Source organism: Gavialis gangeticus, unplaced genomic scaffold (genome assembly GCF_001723915.1).
Source record: "Gavialis gangeticus isolate Ggan-Ray unplaced genomic scaffold, GavGan_comp1, whole genome shotgun sequence".
Classification (NCBI taxonomy): domain Eukaryota; kingdom Metazoa; phylum Chordata; order Crocodylia; family Gavialidae; genus Gavialis; species Gavialis gangeticus.
In genome coordinates, this window is record NW_017728991.1 from 9,990,462 (window position 1) to 10,006,232 (window position 15,771).

At 41.3% G+C, this 15,771-nt stretch overlaps 1 protein-coding gene across 3 annotated transcripts in view; it reads right to left on the reverse strand.

The window, feature by feature from the left end:
* The window catches only part of STXBP4 (syntaxin binding protein 4), a 194,423-nt gene that overhangs the window by 152,756 nt on the left and 25,896 nt on the right, over positions 1–15,771 (reverse strand). For all 3 annotated transcript variants that reach the window (XM_019517254.1, XM_019517249.1, XM_019517241.1), the window contains 6 exons: positions 14,599–14,684; positions 13,220–13,352; positions 11,823–11,955; positions 7,893–7,999; positions 7,352–7,538; positions 2,967–3,045 (listed from right to left, as the gene is read on the reverse strand). In XM_019517254.1, coding sequence (XP_019372799.1) covers positions 2,967–3,045; positions 7,352–7,538; positions 7,893–7,999; positions 11,823–11,955; positions 13,220–13,352; positions 14,599–14,684 — 725 coding nt within the window. The remainder of the gene's footprint in view (positions 1–2,966; positions 3,046–7,351; positions 7,539–7,892; positions 8,000–11,822; positions 11,956–13,219; positions 13,353–14,598; positions 14,685–15,771) is intronic.

Consider the following 15,771-nt stretch of genomic DNA (forward strand, 5'->3'; position numbering starts at 1 on the left):
GAACTCGGTCAGCAAAGACACGGTGAAGCAGCTTTCCAAAGTTTACACTGGCACAGAGAATCCTGTTTGATTACCACATCAAGACTGGCTAGCTGGGAGAGGTGACTGCCAAGGTACAGGAAATGCTTTCCAGGGGTTCTTCACTAACGGTAATTTGCAGGGGTAAGAGGATAGTTTGTGCTGGGGCAGGCTGATGGAGCATCTTGGTCTTCCCAATGTTAAGGGAAAGTCCCAGGCTGTGATAGGCACCTAAGAAAAGGTTAAGGGTGGACTGCAGATCAGTCTCAGTGTGCGCAAGGATAACAGCCATCAGCACACTGAAGCCTGGCGATGCCAATCTTAGTAACTCATTTTGCTGTAAGGGTGCTGCAGGTTGAAAGTCTGACCATCCATTTGACACTCAACCCCAATTCCAGGACGAAGGAGGTCACAGATGAGTGACCTGGATGTTAAGGGATGGACTCAATTGGCGGCAGCTGAGACCTCAGATTCATGGTTGAGTAAGGTCTTGAAGTGCTCCTTCCAGCGTTGCTTGATGGATACATTGTCTGTGACAAGGGTGGAGCTGTCTTGGGATTGGAAGTGGGTTGGGCCATTGGAACGTGGTCCGTGGATGGCTTTTATTGCTTGAAAGAAGCTTCTCATGTAATGCTGGTCAGTGAAACCCTACATCTCCGTGGCCTTCACTTGCCACCACTGGTTCTTGATGTCCCGTAGCCTCCTCTGAACTACAGCTCTGAGATGGTGGTAAGCCTCTCATTTTTGCTGGTTCATTTTGCCAAATGCAGAACGTAGCTCTCTTCTGATGGATAAGTGCTAGGATCTCCTCCTTGTTCTCCTCAAACCAATCTTGGTGAGGGTAAATAGAGCATCCAAATGATTAAGCTCCTCCCGGTGTGCCTGGATATCCCTGATGTCATCAGGTAGGTCAGAGAGCCTCTCAGTAAGGTGTTGCTGAAAAGCCTCGCATCTAGCTTGGTCTTGGAGTGCCTTGATGTTAAATCTCTTCTGCATTCCTTTCTGTTGTTTACAGTGTTGTGGTGCAAGCTGCATGGCCATGATTAAACTGACCAAACTGCAGTCCATCCAGCAGTCATCTGCACTTCTCAGGACTTGGGTGATATGGACATCGGTTGGATTAAGGGCTCTGACAATAACATAGTCAAGAAGGTGCCAGTGATTGGAAAATGGATGTTTCCAAGTGGTTTTATATTTGTCACTCTGTCTGAAGATGGTATTTGCTAGGATAACAGAATTTGGATCTTGGGAAGCACTGGATTTGAGCTGAATAAAGGCTTTCATCTGTGTCTCAGCAAAAGCTGCTGGTCACAAGGCAGGATGACATATTAAAACTAACTTTGCTAATGCTTACGTACATGGATTCCTAACAAAAGGATAGGGTGCAAAGTGCATGATGTGTTGTGTAAAAATAGGATACAGACCAACGGCTATCATTAGGGGACAAAGCAGAAGTACGGCTTTGGAGATGATGCTGAAGTCAGCAAGAAACCAGAAAGAACGAGCAAGAAACCACAACTGACTGGGAGAAGGCGGGGTCAAAGTCTTATGCATGCACTCTTAGCAGAGGCATGTAAATGAATGAAATGCATAGACAATACCATGCTAATGAAGCTAACAGTAAACAGAGGCGGACCTTCAAATGGGAGGTGAAATGGGTGGAACATAAAGAGGGACGAGGTGGAGTGAATGTTAATAAGCATGAATCAAGGTGTATAAAATGTGGAAAGAACTAATGTTTAGTGCAGGTCCCCTGGTTAACGGGCTATGTGTCCTGGTTCACGGGCTGTGCGGGACCCTTGTCTGAAGCTGTCTCCATTCTAAATAAAGCTGTTGCGAGCAATGTGTGCTGGTGTTCGCTCCCTGCTTGCTCTGGCTAATGAGTAACAGGATCCATACGCGATTGAACCATCGCCTCCTTAGTCGTTGGGCGCTGCATGGAGTTGGGGTCTAACAGTATTCATGATGAGCAAGTCATCCTCTGCACATTTATTAAGGAGGATACCACTGGAGTTGACTTTCCACAACCCCTCTTTCCCAATGGTGCCACTCCAGAGTTCAGAGTCTCACCTAACTCTTGTGCTGAAGTCACCCACGAGGATGACCTTGTTTTCCTTAGCAGTGGAAGTACAGGAATTAGGGTAATTAATCGCTGATACAACTTAAATAATGTCAGTAGATGATTCTGGTCCTATGTTTATCTTTCCTTCAATAAATCAAAACTGGAACTTGTGAATGTGGACTGATCCACTGAAAAGGCAGATCTTTCCTGGTCCCTACTTAATAATGGTCAAAAAGATATTCTGCACAGCAGTACAGAGAATAAATGTTCAGCTGTAATGAAATATTTTAGTACACATTTACTCTTTTGCTTCTTGTGAATTAAAAGTGTCATCGTTCCAAAATCTCTAGGGATATGAACAATATCATTTTTGTTTTAACATTATAGCTACCAAAGACATACAGAAAATTTCACTATCATTTTTTACTTTAATGTAGCCCTTGTGTATAATTGAACAACATGAACGCTCTGTTAACATTCACTTTTGTCCCTATGATATGTTGCCCTGCTTTAAAAAAGGTACATGCAGAATACCTCTATGGTATTTCCACAGACTGAGAAAGCACTGTTTCTATGGCAACCTAATCTTGATTTACATCTGAGTTTTCATTAACTGGTTTCAATGGAGTCTGTTGATTACTATAGCCCTACAGCAAATGTTATAATAATTCATCTTTGTTTAGTTTAAACTATTTGTCCAAAAAAAGTCCAACATAACTTATATTTGACAGGGGTTATTGGACAATGCATTCATCCTAGCTTTACTCAGTAGTGGTAAATGCCCTAGATATCTTTCTTTAAAGCCTATTAAGCCACATTATGTACTTCTTTCTGTGGAAGAGTAATTGTAAAAAAAGAGGAAAAATGAATTAAAATAAGCATTTACCAGTAGCAGACACATCAGTAGGGCTGCTGTCTTCAGAAATAATTGGAGATTGCTCTCTCTTCTTGAATCCAGTTTTTGTCTAAGAAAGAAATCACAAGTCATGAAATGTCATTTTCTAAAGTAGGTCAAACACCAGACTAGAAACACATGTTAATCTTAATTAAAAAAAAAAAAAAAAGAGAGATGGCTGGGTTAAATCAATATTGAGGAAATGTTGAATCAAAAAAAATGACATTCAAAATTCACAAATATATGCATTAGACCCACTGTGCCCAGGTACTAGAAAGCAACTGTTCTCTGGAATTATTTTTTAAAAAGTGTCAGTATAAGCATGCCCTGTTTGAGAAGCACCTGCTAAAGATTGCTTTATCACTTGAAAGCGTCACTTCTCATTTCAGAAAATGCATGTGAATCGTACAGTGCAGACATTTTAATAGGGAAACTTTAACTGAGCCATTTTATTACAAAGCTTATTAGAGATGATTACTGATGAGGACTGAAACAGAGGTTTGAACACAGCATTTTGTTAAAGCCAGAGAGGCCCAGCTGTTAGCATATTTAAGAGGGTGTTGAATACTGTACACCACGTAGCATACTAGAAAACTTCTGCTTCCATTGAGTCACAGGCTCTTTTCATTTCACAGGGCTTGTCTCATCATGTTTACTGCATCTGAATTTCAGTGCTGGGGAAGGGTGTAAAACCAACTTCATATGTTCTTCAGGGCTGTCAGTGACGCTACAAGCTTCCTCAACACAATGTTTTCCAACCCTGTTATGGAAAGAACATCCTCAAGGTATAGCTATATGGACAACTTACTGCAAAATTAGCTACCGCGTGAATTTAGCTACTTCCTAGTAACTCACATGCGCATTCTTATCCAAGATAAATGCAAGATTGCTTGTCCTTTGGTAAAAATGGGGGGAGTTATCTCATGTTTACCATGGGGGTAGGAGTGTGTACACACAGGCAGTTAACTAGGTTCACATCACAATTTACCTTGTGATAAACCTGCCTATACACCAATACTCCTAGTGTTTGTTCTTCATGCTCTACATCCATTCTTTTGCCCCTTTGCCAGGATGGTCACCAGTTATTGCCAAATATAATGGCCTATGTTATATGGAACTGGGAACTTGAATGAAGCCACCAAAGTCACTTAGGTATAACTGCTGAACATCCATTAAACAGCACTTGGCTGGACTTGGTTTGCTAATCAACAGTTAAAAGGCTCTGTATCGCACAGTCACTCTGGCAGTGCCTTCATCATATGCTAACTTAGCATTATAGTTAAGCTATGTAATAAAAATGTTAATATCTGCTATTCTTTTAGGTGTATTACATGCAGAACTGCTATCCAAATAAACACCAAAAAAGTGCAAGTCCTAGTGGTTCTCTCTGAGAAGGGATATCTAGGTGGATTTTGAATATGAACAAATAAGAACTTCTGTTGACTTAGTTCCAAAGGGAACTTTATCCCTCATACTTGTTCAAAGAGATTATTTTCTTCAGCTGTATAATGGGCCATAAATCAAATATATTTTTAAAAGATTGAAAACGTGGAAATTCTAAAATACTCAAGTTTCTTTTAGTCTATGAAGCTTTCACAACATCATATTCCAAAATTGTTCCTTTGCACTAAAAATCTGTAACATTAATTAAAACAATGTTTGCTAGTTTGCTCAAGTGTAAGGGGGGATATAAATCTATAATTTTGAATTTGGTACTACTTCCGCTCTAACGAAACTCTTTTATTATCTAAAGACATTACAGTTTTTTAAAGTTTTTAAAAGATTTTAATTGAAAAAACTCATCAACAGTCTTGAAAAACAAGGGGGAGAAACAAATTTCACATGGAAAAGAAGCATCCAGTAACAGAAGTTAGCTTGTAACCGCAGCCTAGTCCGCTATACAGATGTGTCATGTACCACAACATCCTGTGCAGCTAAAGTAAATAGTCTCAGGAAGCTGATGCCCCAGGGATGACAAGACTTGAAATACAGAGGGAAAAAGGCTGACAAATGTCCTTGTGTCTTCAGGTTCAAACCCAGACCCTGGTGCAGAAGGCTATGGTCAGCGAAGACTCTACTGCTCTCCAAACTACCAGAGTTAAATACTTGATGACGAGTGGCAGAAGTCTCTTCCATAAAAGCCCCCTGAGCGTGAGCCTAATGAGACATGTACTAGGTTTAAGACAGCTTCATTAGGTTGAGTTTTTATCTGACTTGTATGGCTGGGACAAAAGGAACTTATTTCTCATTTTGATGTTAGCCCTGACAAAAAGAAGAGTGTTTTCTAATTTCACCAAGTGTAGGTGTCTTTGTTAAATTCCCAGTTTTCACTCTTAGCTGGAAGTAGGTCTTCATGTTACAGCAGTAAGTAGTAGAAAAATTCTAATATAACAAAGGGCTCAGTCCATCTGTCTATAATGTTCCTGGAGTACTCTGATTGGTTACTGAAACAAGCAATCGGAGTGATCCAACAGCACTACAGACAGGAGGTGGCAGTGTGCTGTCATGATGGCGGGGACAGAGCGGGGGGGCCAGGCCAGCGCTGCTAGCCTTGTGCCTTCCCCCCTAGCCCTGCTCCTTGGAGGCGACGATGGCAGCAGCAGGGGGTGCTGGCGGACAGGGACAGAGGGGCAAGCTCCCGCCCCCCGTCCTCCACTTCTGGGAGGTGGTGGCGGCACGGGGGGAGGGGGGGTTAGGCTTATGACCGCTCCCCCGGTCATTCTTGATGGGCAATTCAATAGTATATAATAATATTCTTATGTAGGAGAGCACTGAAATATCCATTCCTGTAGTCTCAAAATAAAGGCAAACCAAAATCCAAAGACAAGTGCCTTTTCTAGGAGCCACTGCTTTATAATAAAGTCCTTCCTTTCTTTTTTTAGATAGCAGTTTGAGATATAAAAGTTCAGCTATAGCAATAATATAAAGATGAAATACAATGAGATCATACAAAGGTGTAAAAATAACCAGGGGTGCACTGATAAAGATTTTTTGGGCTGATACCGATAGCCGATTATTAACAAGCGATATCGGCTGATACCGAACCGATTGCTGATATGCAGCCGGGCAGCTTGAAGAGCAGCATCCAGCTGTTGGGGGTGAAATGGAGGAGGGGAGGGAAGGGGGGTGGGGCAGATTGAGGCCCCCATGGTGAGGGAGGGAGTAGGGCTGGGGCAGGGGCAGGCACTGCCCACCCAGGGCGGTGCACGGGGCAGAGCTGTGAGCGACCTGTCTGGGGGGCACGGGAGTGGGGGCCTGATCTTGCCACTGTGCACACCCCCGGGGCAGGCATAGGGGGTATGTGACTCCTGGATCTGTGTGCAGGGTGAGGATGGGATGCCACTGTGGGCTGGGGCTGGGCTCTTCCTGGTGGTGTGGGGTTGAGCTGCACTCAGGAAGGCAGCAGCAGCACTGGAAGGCGGGACTATGGGGGCCCACCCCATAGCCCCAGTCCCAACCCAACCCCTCTGCTGGGAAGAGCCTGGTGCTGCTCCTGGGCTCAGCTTGCAGCAGCAGCCTGCCTTCACCCTATGCACAGATTTGGGGGGCCCCCGCCCCTATGCCTGTCCTGGGCCAACCCCATACACCCTGGACGAGCCGATAGCAGCTCTGTCCCGCGCCCCACCCCCACTGGGCAGTGTCTGCCCCTGCCCCACTCCTTCCTTCACCGTGTGGGCCTTGATCTGCCTCCCCCATACCCCTTCCCTTCCTTCCCCTCCACCCCAACAGACTTACCAGCTGGATGCTGTTCTCCAAATTGCCAAGCTGGCTGTGTGATTTCTTTGGCTGCGCGCGCACACATGACATTTATCAGCGACATTATCGGCCACATCAGCCAAAAAAAGCCGACTGCCGATAACGTCAGTTTTCCTTTTATTGATGCCAATATGATATAGACCAATGTATTGGTGCACCTATAAAAATAACTTAGCAAGAATCAGTGTCCTTTATGAAATAAGGGAAAGGGTTGGTAGAAACAATAGTCTCATTCTTAAGGAAGGTGTCATTACAATGGTGGCAGAGCAATACATTTACTCCTGTATTCCTTGCTTAGTACTGAAAACTTCCTCCATCCCTGAAGTATAAAACTCAAACCACTGGATAAGATTTAGCTGAATGGTACAATCCCCAATCAGTCTATGCTTCAGTTAGTACCAGATTCCATTAACCAGATTTTGTACACACCCCAGAAAGTCTGCAATATCCTGAGGAAGTTCATGCTGTTAGAAAAGGTCCAATTATTTTCTTACTAGAATGGTAATTGAATGAAACTAATCTGATACTAAAGTATGGAACAAAGGTTCAGGATCTTTTTTTAACTCTGAAAAATACTCATTTACTTGGCTTGGCTTAATAGAAGTTAAAAGTATACTCACAGCACTGGAAGGGGCCATCTTAGAAGCAAAGTTCTCATTAGGAGGTGTAAGAAGATTAAATGTTGGATTTTGCTGCTGTCCATATGCACCAGAAGATGTCAAGAAACTAGAAGGGCGTTGTGTATGTTCCAAGTAACTGGGAACAATCTTTTGTCTGATGAAAGCAATTTCCCAAGCAGATTCTGATCTAAATTTGAAAAATGTATTACATCTGTTAGACAACAGACACTGAGTAACATGAAATGTCAGTCTTAGAACAAGCTACTGGCCCACATTTCATGGGTCAGTATTTTAGTTTGGACAAATACATTTTTCTCCTCACTTGACTGGCATCAGACAAGTATATTTTGTAACCAAAATGGTTAAAGTTCATACGTTTAAGCATTTTTACAATGTATAAAATTTGCATTTAATATTTCAGAGGCAACAATGTGTCTTCTCCTTACAACAAACACTTTTGTTAAAAAACTTCATGCCTATGTGGAAAGAAAATATTGTCCAATATGTCACTTGCAAGATTTTGCTATAACACTATACTTACTTTGGCTTTGTTCTGCTGATTATACTTTTTGCCTCTTCATAGGAGACACCAATCATCGACTCCTTGTTTATTGATACAAGCTGGTCTCCAGGTTTTAATCGTCCATCCTAATCAATATTGATAAAAAAAAAGCAAGTACAAAAAGGCGCTTACTCAGACATCTGGTGGAAATTCTTGGAATAACTGAAAAAGAGTTTTCTTTTGCATTCCAACCAGAAACTTTGATAAACTTTTTTGAATACTAAAGAAGAGTGCAAATTCAATGAGCTAACTATTAAAGTGCATATGTGAAATGAATTCAAAATCTGAAAGCATAGATGGTAGAAGATGGTATGCCTTGCATTATGTGGAGTTCTGATGAAAAAGAGGAGGCTAAGGCATAGTTGGGCAGCTCTATGGCCTGGGCAGCCATGTGATGCTCAGGACAGTGCTGGCTGTTGTGGTACTGATCACAGTAGTGCAATCAGCCACCGCTGTGGTTGTGGCTATTTCTCTACAGAGGCAACACCTGTGGCTGCTGCCCTAAGTACCACCCTGCAGTTACACGACCAAGAGCAGGTGAATTATTAAGCAGATTACAGATACAGGTGAAGAAACACATCAACTATGAAATGTAAAGGAGCTATCAGAAACTGAGAGAAAAGAACATAAGCCTTGCCTTTGTGGAAACTGACTTGCGTTAAGGAAGCACTATTGATGGAAGAGAAAGATCTGTCTTTTTGTCTACCTTGGGGGGCTAGATTTATTTTTAAATATTAAATTTGCTATTTTGTAATTTGGATTAGTTAATAAACAAAATTTAAAGGAAAAAAAACCCAACCAAGTATGGCATCTTATGTACACATGTTCCTGAAGAGAAAGCTGGAAGGATTTTCAAACCTCAACAGTTTAATGTGCTTTTGAGCTTCTGCCTGGACCAACGTGATTGTCCAACACTGTAGTCCAGCTGTGTCCAATCTTTTTGCTGGCGTGCCACAAATTGAGCTCCATGTCCTCCCTGACTGCCACTTCAATTGCCTTCCCTTGTTTGATCTGCTGCTCCACTTTCTGCCCCCTGCCCTATCTGCCTTATGTTCTTTGTTCCTTCTCCATCTGCCATGTGCCAGATGCAGAGGCTGCCCATGCCACTTGTGGCATGTATGCCACACATTGCCCTCCCCTGCTGTAGTCCATTTGGTTGCTTACAACTTTGTTTATGACATACTAGGATTAGCCCGCACTGCTGTCACTTTTTTCAATTTGGGTAGATCCTTTTCCCCCACAGAGTTCCAGTAACATCTCAGGGGGCTTCCACTCTGGCAGGCTCCTTCAGCTGTGTGGAAGAAGTTGTGGGTACCCAGTGAAAGGTACAGTACAGTGATGACTTTCAATAAATCAGAAAACAATGGCTTGAATACCAGGACAAGGATTTTGGCAGTGGAGTGACAGAATCTATGAAGTGCACCGGAGCGGATGATAGCATTTAGCATTTTTTAAATAAAAACCATTTAGACACTGTGGAGGGAAAATAGGGGCCTTTTCATTTCTGGTATAACCCAGTTGAATATGCTCAAGACACTTCATTGAGGTGAAAAGCTCTGGCAGATGTTAACAGAATGAATTTGGACCCAAATACTTATTTTTTTAATATAAAAATAAATTGCAGATTGACGTTTTTCCAGCAAGGAACACTGACCCATGTGACTAAGGCAAGCCTCTGTACCCATTAATTCAGCCCCGACTTGGATTAATTTATATGTGAAGAAACTGACCTCCATGGCTACAAAAGGGACTTTTCAGGCACTCTTGAGACAAACTCATCCGTATGAGGGGAGACAGATCTTCACATCCTCTGCGGCTAGTAGAGTTTTTATCACTTTTCACATTTTTATCATCCATCAAAAAGAATTTTAGGAAAACACTAGTTTGTGCTCTGGTTGAATTACTCAGTGCAGCCTGCTCTGAAACATTCTGCGAAAATAAGTCTGTATCACATTTCTGCTTCAGATAGTGATATGGTGAGGCTTTAAACAGCCTAGGCTTGATTTCTCATTAAGACTAAGGTCTGTTGGCTCTCATCTGGCTATGAAATGGGCCTTAAAAGAAGTCTGTTACAAGCAACTGAAAACCCAGATTATTGTTTTATTTATTAAAAGGCTATTGCTTTTGAAATTACTGTATTCCAACAGTAAACGGAGCATAAACACACACACATATTAAACATTTTTTTTATTCCTGGATACATTTGGAATAAAAACAGTTACTGGAAGGGAAAATTTGAAGCTATGAAAATTAAAATTCTCTCTGTAATCAGCTTTGCATATTTCACAAAAAGTCCCTAAAATATATTTATAAGTGCTGTCATTAGTAAATATAAATCTTTTGGCCTAGGAGGACTATAAAGATGCAGCTTTGTGATCATAAAATGCACATGTTTACATAATAGTTGCTTGGACTTCAGACTTTTATAAAAAAATTATCACATTTTCTTGCTGTTAACTGTTTGTCTTTGCCCACAGAGGAAAAAAAGCTTCCTCAGAAATATTAGCTACAATGCTGCCCTCCAATGGCAGACATGGCAAACAGCATACTTTAAATACAGAGATTACAAATCCATAAGGATTTACATATGCTTGTGACAGATGTATGCTATAATATTAATAACAGTGTTCTTGTTAGAAATATTCCTGGATCACTGATAAAGAGAAAGAACACGCACTAAATTACAATGGGTCAGAAAAAATGTATTTGGAAGGCAGAATATAATCAAACAAAATAAGAGAAAAAATTCCTACTATCTACAGAGAAGCAGTCCTACAGTGGCTCTGTAATCTTCTTTCTTTCTGCGCCTCGAATTTAACTTACCCTCCTTTTCTGCATATACTAAATTGTGGTCACATGTAACCACAGGCAGAAATTGCAAAATCACTGTAAGCACAATTAGTGTTCTTGCTTTGCAGGCTAAAGCAAGCACGTAGAAGCCGAAATCACCAGTATCATATTTATTGATAATTTGGGGCGCAAAAGAGGATAAATTGCAAAAGTCTTTCTTCTTACCTTTCTGAACACCTGCTTTCAGACTGCATGTGTCCCAGTTCAGCTCAGCCTGAGGAAGCCTGATCTTTCAGCGGGCCAGAAAAACTGACATGGGCTCAAGATACCTGGATACAATACCCTGCTATGCCACAGGCTTGTGGGACTGTGCAGGAGTGTATAATTTGACTCCACTGTCTCTTATTTTCTTCATGGGTAAGAGAAGAATAATGATTCTTATCCTTTATCTACCTCATACCTTAGGATAATACTATCCTTATCTACCTCGTATCTTAATTTGTTAATGGCTGCACTGAAATACTATGGCCACAATAAGAAAGTTCTCAGGAGGACCACTCTGTTGCTACAAAATGACTTGGGGCACAGGAAAAGACTAGCAAAAATTGGAAGCTTGTATCAGGCTGCATGATGCTCTTTTGAAAAGGTCAGTATCTGCCCTCAGCTGGTGTGACACATGCTACCTGGCTAGACTCCTGAGCATGAAATGGCCTCAACATTAAGCCAGGCCTGGTGCTACCTTACCAACAAGTCCAAATCTTAACCCTGGGCCAGCTGTAGCGTGTACCAGCCAGAATAACTGAAATCTTTCCTTAGCTTGCTTCTGTTGCTTTGGACACCTACATGGACATGACAGAAGAAAAGGAGTAAAGAGCTTACTTGACTCGTGCTCCTTACAGGATAGTCTAATACAGGAAAGGTTTGACCCTTGAGACAATTTTCCACTGGAGACACTGTCCCTGTATTGAAAGAGTTTAGCGGTGCCAAGGAAAACATCATGTCCTAGGTTCTTCCAAGTCAAAGTAACTTAACATTGTTGTTGTAGAAAATCTGCAGTGCTGAAGTTGGTACTAAATGAAGGGAGGAAATATGAATAGGAAAGGACATTAGAATGCCTACCTTATGGCAGTCACCTCCAGGAATAACTTCTTGAATATACACCAAGGGCCCTTCATTTCTGTTAATTCCTCCCACAATGTTCAAGCCTAGGCCTGTTCCCTTGGAAACAGTGATAATCTGAAATGCACTGTCACTATGGGGCAGAAAAAAGGCAAAGAAAAAGAAAAATGAAAATCAGCATTAAGAGGTCAGTTCCATAATCTCCAGAGTCCAAAAAATAATGAAGATCCACAACGTACATATAGTCAGAAAGAATTAGTCAGAAAGAAATGGCGGATATTTAATCAGAAGACTGCTACAGTCCACATTCTATTCAATACAAATTATTTTTTCTGTTATTGCTTTAGCAATTACAAACAGAAAAGCAAATTACATATAAGAATTGAGCCAGTGATATACACGCTGCTAGAACTCAAGCAGTGTGCAGTACTCAGCTAGCATTTTGTACACAACCATATCTCTGGAAATATGAAAATAATCATAAAAATCTGCATGGCAAGAAAGTTTCAAGTGTCAACTTTCTTAAGTGCTTTTTTAAGTAAATGTATTTTGCACAAATCTGACTGCAGGGCTGCTTTGGTTTGCAGTCATTCCATTTTCTTTCCAAATATTTGCTGTGGTATTTTTACTGTTCCCGGAACATAGCAAGCCTATATTTCAACCACCTTAGTTCAAAACAAGCATGTGGGAAGTTGTTTATAAAAACTGGAAGATTAAATTAGTTGAAAAAATTGGAGATTGCACAGAACTGTCTATTTGCTAGAGGAGGGTGGGGAACCAAGATTACTTGTTTCTATACTTGGTTTTGCCAATGACTCATAGTTCAACCTAGGATAAATTGGCCACAATTTTCAAAGCTGAATGAACTAATAAATGTATCCTGACTTTTAAATATGTCCGTCTCTCAAATTCTGGGCCAGCTACTACACCAAGCTTCTAGTAACTTCATGGGAACAAGGATCAAAATATCTTTATGTTTGTTCTTTCTAGACCTACTGCTTTTTCAAGTTTTAATACATCATTTTGTATTGGACTGAAACCTCAGGTGCCTCCTGTGCTGTCTGTAGCCACTCACTGGGGCAGCGTGCTGGCACAGGTGACTCCCAACCAGCAAGTCAGTTGGAGAAACACACACAACCCCAAATCAGCCTCATTTCACCATTCAAGCTGAGTTAAAGGCCAAAGGTAAACAAATTACAAAAAAGAAGACTTGGTTATAAAACTTCCTTCCATTTTAACAGGCAGCAGAGTTACTAGCAGCATGGTTTTGAAAATTCTCTTTAACTGTCTGCGTCCTTTTAAGGCACTGTACACAAAACCTTCAGATATGACTAAATCTATATACTTCAGAGAAAGGCAGCTTGTACAAGAGAGTGACAGTCACTTTTAGAAATTACTTTGCGAGCTGAAGGGATGTGGCTATGACAGAGATACTTCCATTGTGGCTGGTGGCAGTATCCTTTGCTTGCGCCAGCTGAGGACTCTGGGACCTTGAAGATGATGCTGAAGAAAGGCTGTCAACAGGTTTCACTTAAAAGAAAAGAAGAAAGGCAGAGGGAAAAGAGAAATAAAAATCACAGTTGAGGACAGCACAGGATTTCAGTGACCTGCAGAAACAAATGCTGCAAGCTTTGCCACTGCAAATAGTCCAGTGGAACTACTTACGTGCCAGGAAGAGGTTTATTCTTAGGAACTTTAAGGCATAGCTCTAGTTCTGCCTAATGGCATCATTATGACCAATTCTTTCATTGTGCATTATCAGAGCAAAGATTAAATGCTAAGATTTGGAATTCATTTTGCAGTTTTTCTGTCCAATATCTGCCCCAAGACTGCAGCACACTGAAGGCCCTGCAATCACAGCAACCTGTGGGAGGCCACAAGGTAGGTGGACAGTGTGCTTACCCACCCCTTGGACAAATGGGAGCCCCCACCCCTTTCTGGCTGCTGGGATGACGGTTAGCACCCAGGGCTGCTCATATCTTACAAAGCCTGAACTTGATTTAACAAATCAGAGAGCAGTAAAATGCTAGGGGTGAGAGCAGAAAGAACACTAGATTAGCTACTGAAAATAATCCATTCTTGAAACACTGGATTTACCCTGCACATCACCCTCTCAAAGTAATAGCTTCAAGTGTTTAACTACAATTTTCCAGTCCCATCGCCTCAATTTCCCAGCCCCTTCTTCCCAATCTTGGAAAGGAAATTAAAAGCTTTTGTCAAACTGATAAAACAAGGCTCAAGGAAAACTTAAAGTGCAAGGCTACCCAGCCTCAGAATTGGAGCTAAGCCAAGCACTTGGTTTTCAGAAACACACATCACCCGCTGGATTGTAAAGCAAGAGCCCTTCACATGAAATGTGTCAAAATCATCTGTTATATACCCTTCTTAAGGGGACAGGTTGATCCCGTATATAGGGCATCCTTATCAGTGCAAGCACCCTATCAGGTATGTGCACAAAGTGATAGTACCTTAAGCACAGATTCATTCTCTGCATGTTTTACCCACCTTTTATCTGAAAATGTCAAAACACTGTACAAATAATTAATAAAATCCCCTTGAGGAAGGTGGCATTATCCTCATTTTACACATGAAGGTTAAGTGACTTGCTTAGAGTAGTGACAGTGAGTAAACAATAGAATCAGGAACTCATGCAGGAGTCCACAGTAGTTTCTGTTTCATAAAAGAATGACTACAGCCCTGAAACATTATTTCAGGTTAACAAGCAGTCTCAACTAATTTCAGGATAGTACAAAATACAGAACTATTCATGTCTTACCAGCTAGCAGTTGTGTTGGAGAGCTTCTTGCAGAGTCTGTATTAGCGTGAGATCCATACTTGTCCATCAGGTTTAGAAATTCTTTCCTACGATAATAAAAAACATCTCTCAAATGCATCATTTGAAACTATGTAGCAGTGTCATTTGTTAAGAGTATGTCATTTCCTGAGACAGCAATAAATTAAAGGTGAATTCAAGGTCCAATGACCTTCTTGTTGCATATAAAAAGCCTGAGAACAGTTAAGTGAAAGAATAATATAATATGAAAGGATAAACAGACAGGATGACAATGGTCTTTAAACAAGATGGGCTGGTTATTATAATGTAGAGCATTTTAATTATTAGTTTTAGCCTCCTAAATTGAAAGTGCTTCTTGAGATATGTCAGATAATAGGAGAAGGGTGTTGTTAGTTTGCAAAAGAAATGATTTATTACCAGGAGACAAGTTATAACTAAAACATTCTTTTCCTCCCTCCCTCACTCATTCTCTCTCTCTCTCTCTCTCTCACATACTTTTAATAATCCTTTGTGAAAAAAATAAAACATAGATTGATTTGACTACTACGGAACAATGGCCCAATCAGGACAGAATGCTACAAATGATTCTGTACCATTACCCTACATCAAACAGAAATACACTAGAAACATTTATTGGCATTTAATGCAAAGAAAAAGAGGAGAAAATAGAAGTAAGTCCTTGATACCCATTGTAGGGCTTTTATTCTCATTGAAATTAGAAGTACATGTAATCTGAAGTACCTTAAAAATGTTAAGTATTTTATACCATATTTTTTATTCTTATTATTATTACGAAATCCTCTAAAAAAAAAAAGCACTGGAAAACGAGCGATTCCTGAGATTCTGTCAGAATGCAATGATCACCACCACAAGGTGGGCAAAATATAGCCCATAGGCTGAATCCGGCCTGCCAACTAATTTTATCTGGCCCATGGGCAGGCAGTGAAAATGTAGATTGAGGAGTCAATGGGTGAGAGACAGGCTGGGGGAGGGGGGGGGGGGGAGTTCAGGGGCTTATGCAGAGCCCCCCATGCAGCATGGGGCAGTGGGGGCAGCTGGGATCGCCCCCCGCCTGGCAGCACCTGCTGAGCCTGGGGGGGAGGGCATTCCCCAAATGCTTAGAGCTGAGGCAGTTGGGGCAGCCATTGTTGGACT